Raw genomic sequence first — 20,164 nt, 5'->3', positions numbered from 1 at the left:
TCTGCATCTTTAAAAAAAACACAGCTACAAATGCAGCTCTCACATAACTGAATAACGACCATGTTTTACAACAGGGTGTGGACTTCAAAAGAATTTCCCCATAGAGAATACCAGGTTAAGGGACGGAAAGTGAATAATGTGTTGTGGCTCTACTGTCATGACCTGTAATAAGGGCTTTTCCATGTCCTTTGGCACAACTGTGGCATAAATAAACATTTCCGAGACTAAAGGGCCTGATTCTCCTTCTGTCTCGCTCGAGAGGAGAATAGGCGCAGGGGCAGGAGGGCTGCCGCCTCTCTGATGATAATAATAGCAGGTCTCGAATGGTAATTGGTCTGCGTTCCCTCCTCCGTCACTACCAGGTAGAGGGCATTGAAAAGGGTGATTCAGGCACGAGGCATGAGTGGAAAACTCCTGGAGGAAGGCCGCACGCTCGAGCACCGGTACCTCCGACACAACCTGGTCCACCTCAGTCATCCTCCAGCACACATTCCTACACACATGCAGACGCCGAGACGCGAAACACGCATGTGCACCCGCCCTGACAAACGCAAACATCCGTCTTGCTTAGTATGAATGACGTGACAGAAATGTATAGAGGCAACAGCAGCTACTTTGTGACCGTCACTCAGATGAAAGATGAATAACAAGCAGCTGACCTGTCAGTTGAACTATTTGATTACCCCTCGGTGCCAGAGAGACCCCAAACACAAGCTGTCCTATCTTGAAAGAGTTCATTTTTATCAAACAGGGCATCATCTGTAACCAATAGACCGCCTCCTCTTACAAAATGAGAGCCTGCTCGACAGATGTCTCCTGCCTCTCTTACTCTCTTACTCCCCATTTACATTCACATCTTAGATGGCACCTCTTGACTTAAGTCGAGATCAAGGTTGTTTACCGATTGTCTGGGTAATATCAGGAACATGTGGTGAGGGTACATGAAAGGAACTCCACAGTGTGTTAACACCCAAAAAACCTCTGTACATGTTTGTTTTGGGTTTTAAACAATAGCTTCAACATGAAATTAAGGGGGCCTGCTTCCGGAGGTTTGCCTCAAGGTGACACAGAACAGAAGCCGAGGCTGAAAGCGTTTTTGCAGGGGCGCGATGTCAAAGCCCTCTAGCATTACAGTCATATCAACTTATAAGTGAAGCTGTCGTGAAATCTACATATTTGCATAAAAAAAACATCCAATATTAGTCTTCTTTTTAAGTGCATGTCTCCTCAATGACAAGCACCTAAAGGAAATTTCCATATCTGGTGTCATATTACTGGCAGGATGAAAAATTAAGAGTCATTACTACAATATATACAGATCTGCTGAAGGGTCCGTCAGCTTTTCAGCTAATTCGTAACACATGAACAAATTTCTAGTTCTCCTTCTGTCATCTTTTATTAGCAGATTTCTGCACATAAACACTTTGTGGCTTAATAGCACTAAGTCATAAGCTTTGCTATTGTGACCTTGGTGGAATTTAGTACTTTGGTTCAGTCCCACAATGCCTGACCTGCCATCATGTGTTTTATACTGGTGCTATGTAGTTTGTGTGTGGGAATTTAAAGAAACTCTTCTATGAAATATAAAAGTTTTATAGATGGCGATCTCTCCTTTGTTCTCCTGATGAGGACCTCCACCTGTTTCTGATGATGTGAGCCAGAGCATGTCCCTTTCAAAAGGCTGATCCCTCCTGATCTCTTTGATGTAACCTGACCTAACAGTTCCAACTAGCAGGATTTGATGATCGCGGATGGATCCTCGACAACAGCATGTGCGAATCAAAACTACCCGGCGAGGCGAGATGGACGACGGGAATGTGTGAGCAGAACTGGCAGGCTGTGTAGACAGACGGGGCTATGATGTGTATAAACACTAGGCAGGCAATGGTCACATGATCAATGCTGCCAGCCCAGACTTAAGCAGTAAAACCTGTGGATCTGTGAGGGCACATGCAACTGATCGGAGATGAAAGACAGGCTTTGACTTTCACAGGAGGCCTGGGGTTGGGGTGGGGGCTACGGGGGCACTTCTGAGGGACTGCCATCAGAACTGCTGGGTCATTTTCAAATGACCTAATTCTAGGATTAATCCATTCAAAATTTGTGTCTATGCTACACAAAGAGAATGGGAGGCAAGGAAAAAGGGAGAGAGAGAATTACAAGTGAAAGCCAGAAGAGCTTAATACTCGGAGTTCAAACAAGGTACTTAGCAGAGAACAAGCCACCGTGCACCAACAGTAGCAGGACTGCCCGATGTTTCAAAGTTTGTCTCCGGCACTCGAGTTGTTTTGTTCAAATTAAATGAGAAAGCCTTTACGTTCGCTCTTTGAAGCTACAGATTTCTACCCTCAAAGTGAGAGCATCTGCAGCTCTCACTTCTTCAGTCAGACGATGCTTCACCACCAGGGCATCTCCTCACGTTAGAGAGTGTGTCAGGGGCCGACGTCCATCTGCGAGTGATTTAAGGGTTACATTTTTGAGAATGACGTGTGATAAAACAGGGCGGTATGGGTCAAAGTGACTGGGCTCAGTCTGTGACAGAGCCTCTTCTCCTGGGCCCTACCACATGTTTTAATCTATACAAGCCTCTGTTTGAAGTTCCCAATTAATACCATCCGTCCTGGTGGTGACTTCATATCCATCTTACCTGGCTCAAAACAGTTTGACATTCTTTCGGCACGCTGATTAACCATGGGGCTACAGTGAGCGGGAGGCTCTCTCTGAGAGGATGTCAAGCTGTTTCAGACTGATGGTGTTCTGTGTTTTATGTCTACCTGATCCATCTAACTTGTCCACTTTATTTCAACTTTATTTCAGCAGGGTTTTTTTTAATTTTTAATTTTTCAGAGAGTACTTTCTTAAAAGTTACACAAATGAAACTATCTATTGCAAAGTCTATAATGTGAAAAAAGAACTATTTGGCAACACGGAGGTTCCAGTGTGGTCACAATTTGACCAGCCAGTTTCCAGGCAGTTACAGCCCTCTCTCGGCAATGCGTCGTAATAAGTCTTGGAGTTCTGTTTTCTATTTCAGAGCTCTTGCCTTCGTGGATTGTTATGAAAATTGTGATGAGTTGATATGAGGAGATTCTATTAAAAACACAGGCTTATCCTAATCCTGCTCCCACAAAGCTGATACGGCACTAATCAATAAGCTATCTAAGGCTAGAGTTCACATCAGAACTCTCGTGGGCATGACAAAAAGTGGTGTAGCGTCACAAAAATACCATTGGTGAAAATAAATATAAAAGTGTTGTTAAAAATTTTCGCTGGACTTTAGAAATCCCTGCAATGTCCTGCCCTGTAAAACTAAACTGAATTTCCAATGAGCTCAAGTCAAAAAGACAAACGTCACCAAAACACCATCATGAAGTCTCACTTTGATGAATGATCCCTTTTGCCCTGTGGGCTACACTTTAACTTAAATGTGTCCTTAAAATGAGAGGTTGTTCAAGGGAAGCCTACCTCAACTGTAACGAGGCATTCCTGTGTTAAAAAGCTGGCTTCCCATCAGGATGCTCTGCTCGACTTAAAATATACAGTAGAGCAGGAAAGTTTGGAAGAGACTGAAGTGGGAGGGAGGAGGTGAAAAGAGGGGGAGAAAGAGTGATGGTTGCTTTGATCTTTTGGAGGCCCCATCTGGATAAAAAGGGGGGGGGTTGGGGGGGGGAAGAAGTGTCTAAGTCCCTTTTTCTAAACCTAAAGCAAAACGTGAGCAACTCAACTAGTCAGAACTGGAATTGATTTTTTTTAAAATTTTTTAAGAGGTCTGCAGTTTTCTTTCCCAGGTGGGGTGGGGAGTAGCGATAACAGACGGTGCTCTGTGAAAAATGATCAACTTTTCCTTTTAAGTTACATTTAAAAGTGTTGAAAAATAATAATAATAAAAAAATTATAATAGGTAAACTCTTAAAAATAACCTGGCTAAATATTGATGCGACTCTGCCAGTTTATGTTTTGTTTTTTTCAAGCAAGTGTGTAACAAGATGCATATTCTCACTTCATAAATTTGTGGTGGAATGGGAAATGGGCATTTCAAGGCCAATAAAAGCCACCACATCAAATAAAACATTGCGGATCAAAAGAACCAACGCATGGACATTTTTTTTTCCCTCTATAAATTAAGAGGGGGGGTAGTCTGCCAGGCTTGATCATGCCCTGAGTCCTGCCCCGCTCCTGTGATTGGCTGGACGGTCACACAAGGGGGGAAAGTTTGAATAAAAAACAAGCGCATGGCACCAGTGTTGTCGTTCAAGCTTGTGTGCTTGGTCCAGAAGGGCTTGAGTTGTACCAGACAGACGAGGAAAGAGTTGTAGGCGCACTCGTGAAAGAAAACAAAAATTAAGCCTGAAAGTATTTCCAGATATTTCAGCGGGTGACTACAAGTGGTCTCAGAGGACTTTTGATTTTACCTGACATTTAAGTTGTCTCTTTTGGAAGCTGACAAGTGTTGTTTTTTTGTTTTTGTTTTTTTAACTGAGAATTTGGAGAAAGGACGTCAAAAAGATGACACTGATCAGAGTGGTTTCATCAGTGCTGCTGCTGGTACTGATGCAGTCCGGAGCTCTTTGCGCACGGAGGTTTCGGGGTGGCCGCAACCCACAACCGCGACGCTCACCGCCTCCTCCCACATACCGGGCAGACCGGGGTGATACCACCGAGAGCTTCCCTCTGGATTTCACCGCGGTGGAAGAGAACATGGATAACTTCATGACACAAGTGAAGAACCTTGCGCAGTCCCTTTACCCCTGTTCGGCGCAAAAGCTTGACTACGACATGAGGCTGAACTTTTTGGAGAACACATCAGTCACCTGCAACGACGGCAGTCCTGCGGGGTACGTAACAACTGACCGTAAACATGTATGAGGTTACTGTCAAGTCAAAAAGAGGTCAGCTGGGCTAGTAGGAGCTGTTATTTTGCCTCAAGAGTGCTTCAGCAGGACTCATCCGTCCTGCTGGTCATTAAAGTAACCCACATGTATCTGGCCTGAGGAGAAAGTGCATCTCCGTTGATTTTCTCAGTATTTGGAGTGCTGAATCGCGCATTTTATTTTCATTTTCGATCAAGAACCATATAAATGTTTTTTAAACATATTAAAAATATATACAAATAAAAAAAAGAATAAATGGCAAAAAAATGTCCTGATGCCTCAGTCAGAGCAAAAGATAGACAGCTGCTTTGCGTCAGTGAAGCGTGAAATATGCGGAGAGCCACATGGCCTATGCTTCATTTCCTTTGCTCCAAATTAGAATGCAGGTTTTGCGCTGCAGAGTTTCGATTTAACTTTTTAGACCCCCGCCCATCTCTGTCCGTCTTTCTCTGATGAGTACTCGGATGGTTGACCTGTTCGACTTTCAGGGTGGATGCTGTAAAATATCCATAAAAATACAGTAGATTTTTTAACTACATTTTTATAGAAGGTTAGATTAGATTTTTTTCAATGGTTTCTATTGTTAATAATATTGTGAAGCAAAAAATTCATTGTGAAAAAAAAACAACAACTCTACTAAAGAGGAATAAATCGTGCTGCTAAAACAGTAAACGCCAAATTTAGTCCCTCCTACTCTAAAATACAAAAGGCATACAGACTCTGTTTTCAATGTAGTTACAAGAAGACAAATTGTGGGTTAAAGGTCAGCGGCACAGATCGGTGTATAGCTGTAGAAGGTGTAATGTCTCATGTCTGTCCGCAGATTATGCTGCATCACAAGAGAATGCTGAAACGTTATACACAACTACACGCATACTCATTATTCACTGCTGTAAAGCATGTTGTGTAGTCGTGAATAATTTGGTTGTCGTTCTGGTTTGTTTGCCGCAGTGCATGGGAACTGATCAGAGAGGACGTTGGTGACTGAAACGTGTTTGTGATATATGTGACTGAGCAGAGGGAGCTGTGCGTTACACCGCGGCTCCTGGCTCTGTAAAACGTGGGCAGGAGCGCACGCAGGGAACAGTTACAGGCAGAATGTCTTTCATTCACTGTGGCTGTTATCAGCTGGGATGCTAATCCATCTATTGTTACAGTTACACGGATATTCATAAGTATGTAAAGTAAAAGGGAAAAAAAGTTACTAGAGCAAGTTACTAGGAGGTGAGAGGGTTTTTCATCTCTTGGAAACTTGTTTAAATAGGTGGATTGACACAACACCTCTCATTTGTTTGTTCAGCTTGTCAATTCTGGCTTCAGTATGTTTGATGGAAATAAGAGTGAGCTGCCTACATCACTGAATAATAATAGTTAAAACATTAAGCGCAGCCAAAGTGTGATTCAGTGTCTGAGTTATAGGCTCAGAGCTTCAGCCAAGTCTGTTTGCCTTAAAGTCACTGAAATGTGTTTGGCAATCTTTTGAGTTGAGTCACTGGTAAAATAAAGCAGATATTCAGTGAAATGGGGGAAAAAAGGCATCAACATTACAGAAGCACATTCAGAAGCCTCTTGTTTCTGCAGCAAATGCTACTTTACACACCCAAAATATTTAATTTTCCTTATGTTTCTGTGTTTTTTGTTGAATAAAAGATGAGGATGTTTTGGTTAGGACTGCACCCTAAAGCATGGGTGCATTGCCCTCTTCTGGACTGACAGCAGATATCTCCGATATTCCAAGATAGGTTTCCTACAATCTTAGAGCAGCTATAGCTCAGAGTCAGTGTCTAAGTGCATTCTAAGGGAGTTAAATTGGACTTATGCGGGTTTGTTGGCACCTACTGCACCTGAGCAAAAGAGTTTTACTTCCTATCATGCCATTACTTTGGATGGCAGCCTTGGTTTTATCCACGTTTTATGACATTGTGCTCAGATTGAAGAGATGATGGTACGTTGCTTATTATGGAAAAATACCATCTACTGGAATCTACAGTGGAACCAGGATATGGGAGAGGATGATGTTTATCTCCTTTTCGATCACTGTATCAGTGTTTGAAGTACAGCGTGTACACACAGCATCATTGCTTTCATCCGTGGCACCTTTTTGAGATTAGCATCAAGTTCGGGGCATCCTTGTTTGTATTACTGATGATGCGATGTGTGTATTTTACGCTTGGGTGCAAGCACTGATGTAGAAACAATGGCCACATTATCTTTCAGTGTCTATTTCTTTCTCCATAAGAAAGTCTCAAACCTGTGGGCCAAGACGTTCATGCAGGCAGCGTAAAACAAAACTTGAGGAATTTAGAATCATATACACACATTGTTTAAACTCAGCCATGCCTATTATCGTGTGCTCAGTTTGTTTTTTTTACTTCATTCTTTGGTTCTTGTAGGTACTACCTAAAAGAATCTCGAGGCAGCAGGCGGTGGTTGATATTTTTAGAAGGTTGGTATTTTGGACTAAACTGATTCACCTCAACACACTTCTCATTTCACGTCCAATTATACCAAAAAAATCACATGTGAAATGATCGTTCCTCTTTTTTTTTATTGGTATATATGCATGCAGGTGGCTGGTACTGCTTCAACAAGGAAAACTGTGATAGCCGATATGAGACCATGAGAAGGTTAATGAGCTCCTCCAAGTGGCCCCAGACTAAAACAGGTGAGCCTTTCCATCAGCCCCACTGTTACTCCACCCGTGGCTCCTGACCACAAGGTGAAAAGCATACCTGCTTTTAATGCCTCAGCAATTAAAAGGATGGGATGCATCTGTGCTCATTTACAGTGTTATTGAAACTGACACCCGGTCATAATGTTGCTGCGGTGTAGGGCTACCTGGCGCCCACCGCTAAAGGAAGAGAGACGCCTCTCTCTCTCTTGTTGCACTGTAATAACTGTAATCCATGTGGTAATGATGATGAGTAAGAAGAGGATGTGTCTCAGGGAGCCAGAATGGCTAATGATACACGTCGGTCTGTCTCTGCAGGCACAGGGATCCTGTCTCCACTCCCTGAGGAAAACCCTCACTGGTGGAACGCCAACATGGTGTAAGTTGCCCTTTACGCTCATTGATGCCCAATTTTTAATCACAAGTGGCATTTTAAATGTTACGTTTGTTGTGTAGGTTTGTGCCCTACTGCTCCAGTGATGTTTGGAGCGGTGCTACAGCCAAAACAGATCAAAGTAAGAGACACCACTAAAGTCTCAAAATCTTGACATGTTTTTGCCCTGAAAGAAGAGTTGTTTAGTTTCCTTGTCTCTCTGTCGTACACAGGTGGTTATGCCTTCATGGGCTCACTCATTATTCAGGAGGTTGTGAAGGACCTGCTGAAAAAAGGTCTGGAAAATGCCAAAGTCCTCCTCTTAGCAGGAAGCAGGTGTGTTCACGTGTAAACCTTTTGCCCGGGGTTTTATATTGAAAAGCTTCTGCACCTCATTCTTACTGATGTATGTGTACTGATGAAAATATATAATGTTTTTGTGTGTAGTGCGGGCGGTACCGGCGTTCTTCTGAATGTTGACCGCGTGGCAGAGCTGCTGGAGGGACTGGGCCACACTGCGATACAAGTGCGAGGCCTTTCTGATTCTGGCTGGTTCCTGGACAATAAGCAGTACCACTGCACTGACTGTGTGGACACTACCAGCTGTGCCCCCACTGAGACCATCAAGAGAGGCATCAAGTATGGGATTTCTTTCAGTTTAGTTTTATTTATTTCATACCAATATTTATCTCAAGATACAGATTCCTATGAAATTATAGATAGAAGTCCTGACAATAAGACAATAATAGCAAGCACTGCTGGCTGTGGCTGGCTGCTGTGGCTGGCTGGGGGGAACAAACAAAAAATGCGACAAAGCACAATCTCTAGGAGAGAGACGATGACATGCATTAGTCGCATATAAAGGCACCGGGAGTGAAAAAGCACATCATGCATGGGCCCAAGCAGTCTGAGCCTCAAGCAGCCGAACTAAGGAATATTTCAGTGTCACCTCGTGCGTTTAACTACAAGCATTATTAAAAAGAAAAGCATTAAGTCTAGACATTAAACTGAGATCACCAGGTTGCTACTTTACCCATCATATCCTATCTGTGTATGTTTCTATTAGGTACTGGGGAGGGATGGTACCAGAGCGGTGCAAACAAGCCCATGAAGGAGAAGAGTGGAACTGCTTTTTTGGATACAGAGTCTTCCCGTCTATAAAAAGTGGGTTTATGATCTATGTGGATACAACTAAATGTGCATTGTGATGTGATCTACACATAATCAAATTGTCTGGCTGATTTTTTCATTTTCCCTGAGCAGGCCCTGTCTTTGTGGTCCAGTGGCTGTTTGATGAGGCTCAATTGACAGTGGACAACATTCAGCTGACAGGTCAGCCTGTGCAGGAGGGCCAGTGGCGCTACATCCAAAACTTGGGCACTGAGCTGAGGAACACACTCAAAGATGTCCCGTAAGGCCATGCATCTGGATTTCAGGTGGAAAATTTACAAAGAATTATTGCAAAGACTTTTACTGATTACTGTTTTTTTCTGTTGTTTTTTCTTTAGGGCTATGTTTGCTCCAGCATGTTTATCGCATGAAGTTATCACCAGAAAGTGGGTATTAGTCATTTTCAAAAGGCCTCTTCCTCGCTGTACGATTTTCTACCTGTGTGCTGACAGCGCCCTCTTGTGTTGTGTTCTAGCTATTGGATTGATGTGCAGGTTAAAGGCACCTCCTTGCCCAGAGCGCTGCACTGCTGGGACCGCAGCCTCCACGACAACAGGAACAACAAGGCTCCGCCTAAAGGCTGTCCTGTGCATTTGATTGACAGCTGCCCGTGGCCACACTGCAACCCCACCTGCCCCACCATCCGAGATCAGTTCACAGGGCAGGAGATGAATGTCATTCAGTTCCTCATGCATATGGGCTTTGATGTGCAGAAGATGGCCCAGCAGCAGGGAATGGACCCCAGCAAGCTACTGGGCATGCTCAGCAGCGGCAGCTAAAGGGACACAAACAAACAGGCATTATCTCAACGCTAAACTAAGCAGAGTTGGCTGGCTGGTCTCTCTGGCCAGTCTTCCAAGCCTGATACCTCCAACTACCCCTCCATCTTCACAACCCATTCTACCTATAATGAATTTCCTCTGACCTCCTGTTTACTTTACTCCAAACCTCAGTCAGTGCAGGGACTTTGACCTTGTCCCACAATCCCTTTTCTCCCATCTGGTGACAAGTACTGTGGCAACATACCACAATGACAAGGCACAACTCTTTGCGACTCACCATTTAAATTATATTTTGCTTTGTAAAAGAAAATATCATGAATGTAATCCAGTTTTAAGGATGCTCACTGATGTTTTGTTTTTATGTTTGTCCTTCCATATAGTTTAAATTTAGTCATTGCCATGCTGTTTTTGTTAAGTAGCCATTATGAGACTGTTATCAGTGCAATTGGGCCCTAGCATTTTTCTGTAATTGGAACTCTCATCGCAAAAATAACTGACACCAAGGCAGATACAGGAAAATATGATAAGTGCGCTAAGTGCTGAATCAGAAAGGAGATATTTTTTTAATTTACCTCTAAAAAAATAAAAGCATAAACAATAGCGAGAGAAAGACGACTGACACTGATGCTCTAATAAACTCATAGCAAAAAACTGTCAGTTAGAATTACCCTGTTTGAACTAAACAGGCACAAACCATGTGTTATTCCCGCTAATGAAAGTAATGCAATAAGACATAATGTTCCTATAGCTGTAACTCTCGCCCTTGATAGCGTCTACACCAAACTGGTATATTTTAAGATGTCAGAATGTCCCTTTTAGTCGTTTTACAACCCTAACTGTGGTGCTAAAGTGGATCTGGAATCAGTTTAATGTCTATACATAGTTATACAAAAACCACAGTGCCATCACATCTAAGCTATACCTCTTATGCACAGGCCGCATCATCATGACAAGACTGTTCAAACACTCATGTTAGGTCACCTCAGTAGATCAGCAATCCTCAAATCAATGCAATGAACATTTAAAGGGAGACAAATATTGTGTATTGTATTTTTTGAGTATATGTATAGGCTCTTTCAAGTGTTCACTATTGTAACTCCCTTCTTATTATTTTCTCATAGAGATCACTTTATAATATAATGACAATGTTGTATGTAATGATGTCTTTATAAATGATGTTTTTAAAGGGCCTCTATTTCGCATCACACCAGAAAAGGAAAAGTATTACTAATTGTAATTTTATTCTGTAACATATTTTTTAACAGGAAAAAAAACTCAAGCTACATTGGTAATTTACATATTTATTTTGTTATGTAAATCATATTTATAAGTGCTATTTTCACAGAGAAGTGATTCTTTGTAAATTGTAAATACATTGCTGTTTTTCTCTTTGTGTTGACTGCATGTCTTTGTATCAGACCAGAAGAAAAGACACATAACATAATATACTACAAGATAAATATTTTTTGCAGTCTTGTGATTATTACTTCTATAAGGCCTACTAAAACGGTATTATTAATGTGTAGAAGATGTGGCATTACTATACTAAACTATTCCTAAAGTCAGCGACTGATCACCTTCAAGAAATGTGGTTATCTCCTAAAATAAGAGAAATGTTTTAGAGTAAGTGAAGTGATCTGGTGAATAAAAAAGAAAATAACCCTTTCATTATAAGTTCTGCAGACCAAAAGGTCCTACAAGCTAACCAAGTCTCTTTTAAGATACCTGAATAAAAGTTGTGCAAATGATGCAAAAGTAAGCCGCCTTGCATCATAAACTCTGCACCATGTGGCTCTTATCCTGCTGTGTATTTGAGCCTAGTGCAGTGTGTTTATGCTACCTGCGCTGCACACATCACAATTTAGCTTTTGTTCACACATACACTCACAGTGTGATGGTATCTACCACGCAAGGGCCTGACCTAAACATCAGGAGTAGACTGGTGCCTTACTTACAGTTCAGCAGTTCATGGGCAGGACAACCTGGGCATCAAACCACTAATTCACTTTTGCTCCTGAGCCACAGCTATCTTTACACATGCTTATCAGCATCTAAATGTTCTCTCCAAATTATTTAAGCATAAAAACCTTCCTCAGAATAACCCCAACTTGTCCTCCCATGGCACGTCCATCACAGACCAAAAACTTATTTTGAGAAAAATAAATTCACACCCTACTGGAAGTAATTAAAGCTAGCAATCTTAGAAAGGCATACCGCTTTGATCTTTCAGAATGAAGACCAACAGAAAACTCTGTATAACTCACATCCTAAATGGAAGACAAATTTGACAATTAAATAATACGTTAAATAATATATTCACAAACACAGTAACACATGTAGGTTTTAAAGTAGATAGGTAAAAATGAACATTATTGTACAGGAGTTAACATGCACTATTGTAAAAAATAATACTGTACTTTAGAAAGTTTATTGATAAAAAAAAAAGCATAATAATGATGCTTTTGGGGATAGCTTGTGGGGATAGGTTAATTGGATAATCCAAATTGTCACTAGGTGTGAATGTGCGAGTGAATGTGAGTGTGAATGGTTGTCTGTCCCTGTGTGTTGGCCCTGCGACAGACTGGCGACCTGTCCAGGGTATACCCCGCCTCTCGCCCTGTGACAGCTGGGATAGGCTCCAGCGCCCCCCGCGACCCTGAAAAGGATAAGCGGAAGCGAATGGATGGATGGATGATGCTTTTTGTTTTACTGTTTTACATTACTGCTAAAAATTTAGTAGCTTTACTGTATTAATACAGAAATACATAGTAGCTGCTGCCAGTAAGGAACTTTAATTTGAAATTTGTGCTGATAACCCAGAGATGGGTTTGTTTGTTTGGTTTTTTAAGTATTATTGTTCTTAGCCCTGTGAGAAAAATAAATGCTGCTTTGAACTTGAAACTGAAAATAACTCATTTTATAAGCAGTTTGCAGTTATGTATGCAGTAAGCAGTTATGAGTATTTAAGTTTGCAATATTCTAATTAAAGAAATGCATATACATGCATATACATTTCTAAAATTGTTTTTTTAATAGTGATTTTATGTAAGAATATCCTTGCAATGTTTAAATTTTAAAAAACGAGGATACTTATATAAGAAGGTTAAAATATTTTAAGTAATTGCCACTTCATTTCTACCTCCCTTTCATATGCATAGGTCAAATCTGCCATCGCTTGTGTATAATCATCCCTCTGAACCTGTGTGTAATTTATGCCTCTAATGGGAGTCTTAGCCCTCCTCCCTGTCATTACACAGTGTGTAAATGCCAGTTTCTGACTGTGGGAGCTCTGACTCAGCCACTCTGGGTGCTCCCTAGAAATAAGACTCCCAAACTGCCTGCCACATGCAGCCTCCCACCCCTCTGTGGAATATAGACCCCCTATTTATAGCGCTGGCGAGGCCTGTAACTCTGGGCTCGGCACAAACTTTCATTTAAACAACCACCGCTAGCAATCCACCGAGTGCACACTGACAGAGACAGGAGGAGCAGGGTGTGCTTGCGTGAATAAGAAAGAGTGGGAGATCAAGTCTGAGAGGCAAGAGAAGACAGAAAGCAGCAAGACAAAGAGCAAGAGACATAGCCGACAGTTTGAGTGATTCTGGTGGACAGTTTAGGGAAGAAAAAGAGAAAAGAGAAGAATTTATAAGGACTGAGTCCATGAGGAGTTGAAGTTGACTGACAGGAAAACAAATTTGTCCACCTGTTTGGCACTGAGGGATTTTGCTGGAAGATTGATCTTTGGATATCAATTTTCAAAGACGGCTGACTGAAGAAGACATTACTTCACTTTGATCTTTTGATAAACTGGAAAAAGTAGTGAGGGAAGAAGCCAGCAAGCAGGCAACCAAGAGAAAACCAAGATTTCAAAGGACATACACTGCAGCTTTTGAGTAAGACTACGATCATATTATTATTACATGAAACACACTTTGAAAACATTAGAAATCAACTGTTATTATTATGCACAGAAATTAGACTCTTTTTATAAACTTGTGCAACCAAGAAGAAACAAACCTAACAAAAAGATAGCTTTTTATCAAAGTTGACTGAAAGTCTTTTCTTATTTTAAGCTATTGAACAAACTTCTACATAACAATGTGCACATGTAACCTGAGCTTAAGCACACTGGTGTAATTACAAAGCAAGGTCAGGAAAGAAATTATAGACATTTGTAATTAAGGACCATCTATAACAGGAAACCAAAAAAAGGGTGAGGTCTGTGCGAGAAAGACAGAGGAGGCCGCAAGGACACCAACACGGGCAACGGGACATTAAGAATCTCACCAGCAAGAACAGCTGCTTTAGAGGGACAACAGGCACCATGGATTCTCAAGGAGGACATTACCTCAACAAAGAAGCTGTGCTGTCCCCTTTAGGAATAGCCCGAATGTTCCAGCTACTGTTTGGCTGCACCATAATGGCCCTTGTGTCCCACAGCGCAGGCTACAGTGCCAATTACGGAATCTTCTGTATGTTTGTGTGGTGCTTCTGCTTTGCTGTCACACTGGTTGTTTTCACCTTGGACATTACACGGCTTCACACTTGTATGCCGATTTCCTGGGATAACTTCACTGTGGCCTTTGCCATGCTGGCAACACTCATGTACATCACTGCCTCTGTGGTCTACCCTGTTTACTTCCTTCAGACAGAGGTTCCCGATGAGGAGTGGGAAGTCCAAATATACCGCATTGCTGTTACAGTCTGCTCCGCAGTCTGCTGCTTCCCCTACGCAACTGAGGTGTTCTTAACACGAGCCAAACCAGGGGCTGTGGTTGGATACATGGCCACTGTGTCTGGTCTGCTCAAGGTGGTCCAAGGTTTTGTGGCCTGCATCATTTTTGGGGCCCTGGCTAATGACAGTGAGTACAACAAATATATTGCCAGCCAGTACTGCGTGGTGGTGTACAGCCTGTGCTTCTCTGTCACTGTGATAGTCGTCGTACTGACGGTTTCTGGTAGGACCTCTACCCTGCGGTTCCCATTTGATCGGTTTGTGGTCATCTACACCTTCTTTGCTGTGATCCTCTATCTCAGTACTTCACTGATCTGGCCCATCTTCAGCTTCGACAGGAAGTATGGCAACACTACTCGTCCCGAGGACTGCCCACGAGGAGAATGTCCATGGGATAGCAAGCTGGTTGTTGCCGTCTTCACTAACGTCAACTTAGTGTTATATTTTGTAGATCTTGTTTACTCCCAGAGGATTCGCTTTATCTCTAGTTCTGCTGTCTGAAACCACCACCACCACCCACCAACAAGTTCAAGGCCATATCCAGTTTGTTCTCCATACCCAGGTCTATGTGAAAGACTCAATGCCTACATCCACCATTTCATGGTGTTATGTAGCCAGTATATAACACTTTTTTTAAAAAATTAGCAGTATTATCTAGTTTTTATGTTACAGTATTCATCTAGTCCTGAACTTCTTCCTACCGTAGAGAACATGCACCATGGAGAAAATCTCAGCAACTCTGTCCACAGACGACTCTGGGAAATACATCCATCTCTCTAATACAGGCATCAATCTTATCTGGGTTGGACCTAAAGAAGTGTCAGACCAGTGTTATGTTATTCAACCTTTCAGAGGTTAGCAATTTATTTAATAGTATTTATGTAACAATAAACAGGGTGGAAATATATTTCCTAGATATGTTTAGTATCTGTTAGGTCAACAGTTTGCACTGAACATAGAATATAGTTTTGGCTTTCTAGCCACTTTGCTGTATTTTTTTTTCCAGTTTAGATTATATTCCCCACATATGTTGAAGTTTATAAGGCTTTTTTTTTTAAATTTACTGAATGTCAATTTTTTTGAAGGCAAATGTTTGACAGCAGTATTCGATTTGTTATTTTGTTGATACATTACATGTTGACCACAAGCACGAGTGTTAACATTCTTTTTCCCATGTTTGTACTCAGTTCTGTGTTTAATAAAATGTGTATGTTTTCGTTTGGCCTTCCTTCACTTCTTTGCATAAAGTAGGACTTAAATACACAGTGTTTTTCATGTTCTAGGGTAATTTGCTGCTACCAGTGAAACTATTTGTACAATTTCATGTTTTTTCTTTATACTTGGTAATTTAACATAGACTGGGATTCGCCAATATGTAACATTTTTTCTCTTTTTAAAAAATAAAGGTTTTCCAATGTGTTGATTGTTCATAAAATACAGAAAGATCCACCCACCCCTCTGTAAAAATAAACAAGGTAAAAATGAACATTATTTTATTGTATGTTAATATACCACGTGGCAAAATAACTCTATTTAAATAATTGCTATTTAAAAACAAAACACGACAAAAACCCTCTATGTTATCGGCACAAATTCCGAGTCATACCGTTATTGTCGAATAAAAGTTAATGTTCTCAAATATGCTGTACCCTGTTAAACTGTATGCTTAAAATAAGGTAGTTTTACTGTTATTTCACCATGTTAATACATGGTGCTAATGGCTGCCAGTAAGTCACTTTTATTCGACAATAAATATATGACCTGTCTGTATGACACAACTTTAATCATTAAAACCACAATGAGCACAGTAACTACCTGCTAGTGTTGAATAGCTAACAGATATAAACAGGTTTATCGACAGGATAATGAAGAAACTTAAGAGAAAAAACTGAAACGCCTAACTCGGAGTTACTACTTACATCAGTCTGTTAACTATGCTGCACTATATCTGCTCATAATATGTATGTTATGTCTGAGCGCCTCCATCTCGACATGTCTTTCAAAGCTTTTCGCCGGTGTTGACGCCAGTAAAGCGCCTGCGTCTCCTAACCAGCTTTTCCTCTCAGCAGCACAGCCTGATGCAACTTAAACCCCGCCTCAAATTTAACGCTGCTGCCACTGCGATTGGTTGAAAATGTTACGCGTAAGCTAAGGGTGAAAGCTCACTGGCTCGCAAGCCTCGTCAATCAAATTCGTTTCTGGTCGCTGTTGCAGAAGCTACAGCGCTAAACACCTGGGCCACGTTGACAGAGTCGTAATTTAAGGTATTTATGATGAGCTGGTATTGGTCTGTCTGTCTGTCAGCTTAGAGATTCTTCCGTTTGTTCATAAATGTAATGAATGTTAGCGTTATGGCTGCTGCCATCATGTGTCCAGGATTCGCCTTGCCCTCCCTCAGTGAATAATACGGAAGTAAGATTATGTTTGCGGTGCGTGTCGGAGCTGTAAAAATGGCACACAGCTAATTCTTTCTCGGTTCGTCTGTCACTTGTAAGACAAAACGTTAAATTTAATGTTTTAAACTTTGTGTACCTACAGGCAGAATGAGCGTGGGTTTCATCGGAGCGGGCCAGCTGGCCCACGCTCTGGTGAGAGGCTTCACGGCAGCAGGTGAATTTCGAAACATACCTTTAACCATATGTGCATTAATTTCATTTCATTTATATTCTTGATGTATGTAGATTGCAATCAGGCACCGAAATGATTTCTGGATATTTTTTCCCCTCTTCAAGGCGTGATTGCCACGCACAAAATCACAGCCAGTTCTCCAGACACAGATCTCCCCACAGTGCAGCAACTACGGGTGCGTAGTCTGTTATATTAGTGCTGCATTCCATTAGTGACTCTGTGTAATTATGAATATGTATTTTACCTGTCTGAAGAACTACTAAAAGAAGTCCATTTGTACAGAAATTGGGTGTAAATTTCACTACCAGCAACAAGGAGACAGTGAACAGGACTGATGTTCTCTTCCTGGCTGTGAAGCCCCACATCATTCCTTTTGTCCTCGATGAGATTGGACCAGATATCGAAGACCGTCACCTTATTGTGTCCTGTGCTGCAGGTGTCACGATCAGTTCCATAGAGAAGGCAAGTCATGGCCCGTCGTCTTTACATGTTGTGTGTTTTATGGAAAACTTGAAAACTGAACACATTTAAGCCCCCCCCTTCCTATTCAAGCTGCTTGTTACACTAGTTTGAATAAGCCACTTGGTGTAAATACAGTAATTATCTACTAGTATTTGTAGTGACATGGTATGGTACATCGTAGAGGAGTTGGTGTGTACCCTGCTTGTATAAACACTAGATCACTTAATTATAGTACTACTTTTAAAACATTACGGTAATGCAAATCATAATCCAGATGATTATGAGTTTAACACACTTAAGATATACTATGAGAGGGTTTAGATGCATAACTTGAAGTCTTATAAACTCTATTCATTCTTATTTTTCAGCCTATATATACATCTGATCTGTTTTTGTTTGCTGTATCCATCCATTATAAGAAACTTTAAACTGGTACTTTCATTCATGATCCCTTCAATTTAAGTCCCTGAATTAGTGCATTGCTCCTTTTTGTAGAAGCTGCAGCAGTATCGCACTTCTCCAAAGGTCATACGTTGCATGACCAACACTCCAGTGGTAGTCCGTGAAGGGGCCACTGTCTATGCTACAGGAAGCTATGCAGATGTGGAGGATGGAAAGCTCCTGGAGCAGCTGATGGCCAGTGTCGGCTACTGCACCGAGGTGGAAGAGGACCTGATTGATGCAGTGACTGGCCTAAGCGGCAGCGGCCCTGCTTATGTGAGTCAGTTCTACCTATCAGTGTGTTTTGCAAATCTGCCATTGCTGCAGCATTTGTGAAAAATGTGCCCTCCGGCTTGTTTCCTTCTTTCCATCATAGTAACGTTGATGATTGTGACCTTGCAGGCTTTCACAGCTGTAGATGCGCTTGCTGATGGTGGTGTGAAAATGGGCCTGAACAGGAGATTGGCTGTACGCCTCGGAGCCCAAGCACTGCTGGTATGTCCCTTATAGATGGAGTATATACTTTTTTTAGGTTTTGATCCTGGTTTGATGTTGCTGTGTTTCTATATACCCCTAGTGCCTATGAGTTGAGTTTAAAAGAATACTGTTCAATTATGTGTGACCTGCAGCTTGTCCTGTCCCATTGTGCTTTTGACACAGTCTGAATGTTCATGGTGTATTTTATGCGATCATTCAGTGGCTCTTCCTTTGTGTTTCTTCAAAGGGGGCTGCTCGGATGCTGTTAGACTCGGAGCAGCACCCTGGGCAGCTCAAGGACAATGTGTGTTCACCAGGGGGCGCCACGATCCACGCCCTACATGTTATGGAGAGCGGTGGCTTCCGCAGCCTGCTCATCAATGCTGTGGAGGCTTCTTGTGTTAGGACGAGGTAGGTTGGCGAGAGAGGTGTTCAACAAACAGACAAACATTTGTGTCGTTCCTGTCATAAGACACAAAAGAAAAACAAATTCACTCAATTGCTCATAGGGTGACTTTTTTTTTTTTTTTAAGTTTATTATTCAGACAGCAGATGGAGCTATGTATGTACAAATCATTTTAAATTGTGGCTTCTCTGGTTACACATCACCTAGTGTTGAAGTTATTACTACACTGATTTATTATGCTGTGATTAATATGTATTATCCATTCTAACTTGTATATTTATCTTCTTTCATTTCTATTTTTTTATATTTCAAAAAAGGGAACTTCAGTATTTGGCTGACCAGGAGAAGATTTCCCCTGCTGCCATAAAGAAGACAACTCTGGACAAAGTGCTGCAGCAACCGGGAGTCACTCCAGACGCTGTTGGAGTCACATCTCGTGGGATCAGTATGTTCAACAGCAGCACCAGCTCCAGGACCAAAAAGAAATAAAATAACCTGCCAGGTGGAGAAACTGCAAACTTGAATGCAACTTGTCATATCACTGATGATCCGGCTATATGCTACAACCACTACTGCTGGGTAGTTGTTGACCTAAGTAAGTAAATCACCTAAAATATGAGGTGAGACTTTACAAGAAAAAGATTTCAAGCCATAATAACTTCCTTTTCTAAGAAAATCTCCATTTCCGTTACCATGAAATGCTTTTTTTCTTTTTTTTTTATATCCCTGTTCCTGGTATTTTAGTTGACTCATGGAATAAAAATGCTCCTATCGGTTTCTTCTCTGGCTTTCTAAACCTTGTTTCTGATGATCGTGTTTCCTGCCAAAGAGGTTCACTTCACAACTTTTTTTTTTTTTCCCTCGAGGTGGTATCCCATTGCAGCTTGTATTGTACTGTGTACCAAAATCATGCCTTGCATTACTACAGATATTGATAAAATGCTATATTTTGTACTCCAAATGAGTGTATTTTCAAAATAGTTTATTATTAAATGTGGATATTTAACTAATTCTGTGGTTGTGATTTATTTGTGCCAGTGCTCACAGTGCCAGCAGTGCTGATTCTAAGTCACAACAGGAAGTATAAGAAACAATGTAACAAAGGACGCTGTATTCTTAGTTATCTTTTTTTCCCCCTTGCGAGCAAA

At 41.5% G+C, this 20,164-nt stretch overlaps 3 protein-coding genes and 1 long non-coding RNA gene across 5 annotated transcripts; 3 read left to right on the top strand and 1 right to left on the bottom strand.

Annotated features, from left to right (window-relative positions):
• Positions 1 to 4,202: 4,202 nt before the first annotated feature.
• On the top strand, positions 4,203 to 11,341 carry notum1a (notum, palmitoleoyl-protein carboxylesterase a). Its single transcript, XM_003450074.5, has 11 exons — positions 4,203 to 4,835; positions 7,265 to 7,317; positions 7,441 to 7,536; positions 7,861 to 7,921; positions 7,999 to 8,057; positions 8,149 to 8,251; positions 8,363 to 8,554; positions 8,982 to 9,079; positions 9,179 to 9,326; positions 9,424 to 9,471; positions 9,561 to 11,341. Exons 1-11 carry the CDS (start codon positions 4,507 to 4,509, stop codon positions 9,862 to 9,864), a joined length of 1,491 nt encoding a protein of 496 aa, XP_003450122.1. The 5' UTR covers positions 4,203 to 4,506; the 3' UTR covers positions 9,865 to 11,341.
• Positions 11,342 to 13,263: 1,922 nt separating this feature from the next.
• myadml2 (myeloid associated differentiation marker like 2) lies at positions 13,264 to 15,232 on the top strand. The gene has a single exon (XM_005454923.4). The coding sequence runs from the start codon at positions 14,192 to 14,194 to the stop codon at positions 15,101 to 15,103; it is 912 nt and encodes a 303-aa protein (XP_005454980.1). The 5' UTR covers positions 13,264 to 14,191; the 3' UTR covers positions 15,104 to 15,232.
• Positions 15,233 to 15,240: 8 nt separating this feature from the next.
• On the bottom strand, positions 15,241 to 16,656 carry LOC112846602 (uncharacterized). Its single transcript, XR_003219632.1, has 2 exons — positions 16,522 to 16,656; positions 15,241 to 15,411 (listed from the first exon to the last, which is right to left on the bottom strand). It is a non-coding gene; the product is annotated as an uncharacterized LOC112846602 (long non-coding RNA).
• Positions 16,657 to 16,722: 66 nt separating this feature from the next.
• On the top strand, positions 16,723 to 20,026 carry pycr1a (pyrroline-5-carboxylate reductase 1a). Of its 2 annotated transcripts, none has more exons than XM_003450125.5 (8): positions 16,723 to 16,866; positions 17,141 to 17,212; positions 17,335 to 17,405; positions 17,513 to 17,692; positions 18,188 to 18,409; positions 18,536 to 18,628; positions 18,858 to 19,021; positions 19,334 to 20,026. In XM_003450125.5, the coding sequence occupies exons 2-8, from the start codon at positions 17,146 to 17,148 to the stop codon at positions 19,503 to 19,505; spliced, it is 969 nt and encodes a 322-aa protein (XP_003450173.1). In that variant the 5' UTR covers positions 16,723 to 16,866; positions 17,141 to 17,145; the 3' UTR covers positions 19,506 to 20,026. The 2 variants fall into 2 exon arrangements, with proteins under 2 accessions (XP_003450173.1, XP_005454981.1); XM_005454924.3 differs by lacking the exon at positions 16,723 to 16,866 and adding an exon at positions 16,873 to 17,031.
• The last annotated feature ends 138 nt before the right edge of the window (positions 20,027 to 20,164 follow it).

Source organism: Oreochromis niloticus, linkage group LG4 (assembly GCF_001858045.2).
Source record: "Oreochromis niloticus isolate F11D_XX linkage group LG4, O_niloticus_UMD_NMBU, whole genome shotgun sequence".
Taxonomy (NCBI): Eukaryota; Metazoa; Chordata; class Actinopteri; order Cichliformes; family Cichlidae; genus Oreochromis; species Oreochromis niloticus.
Note: the sequence above shows the minus strand (reverse complement) of the source record. Positions and strands in the feature narration are given on the sequence as shown.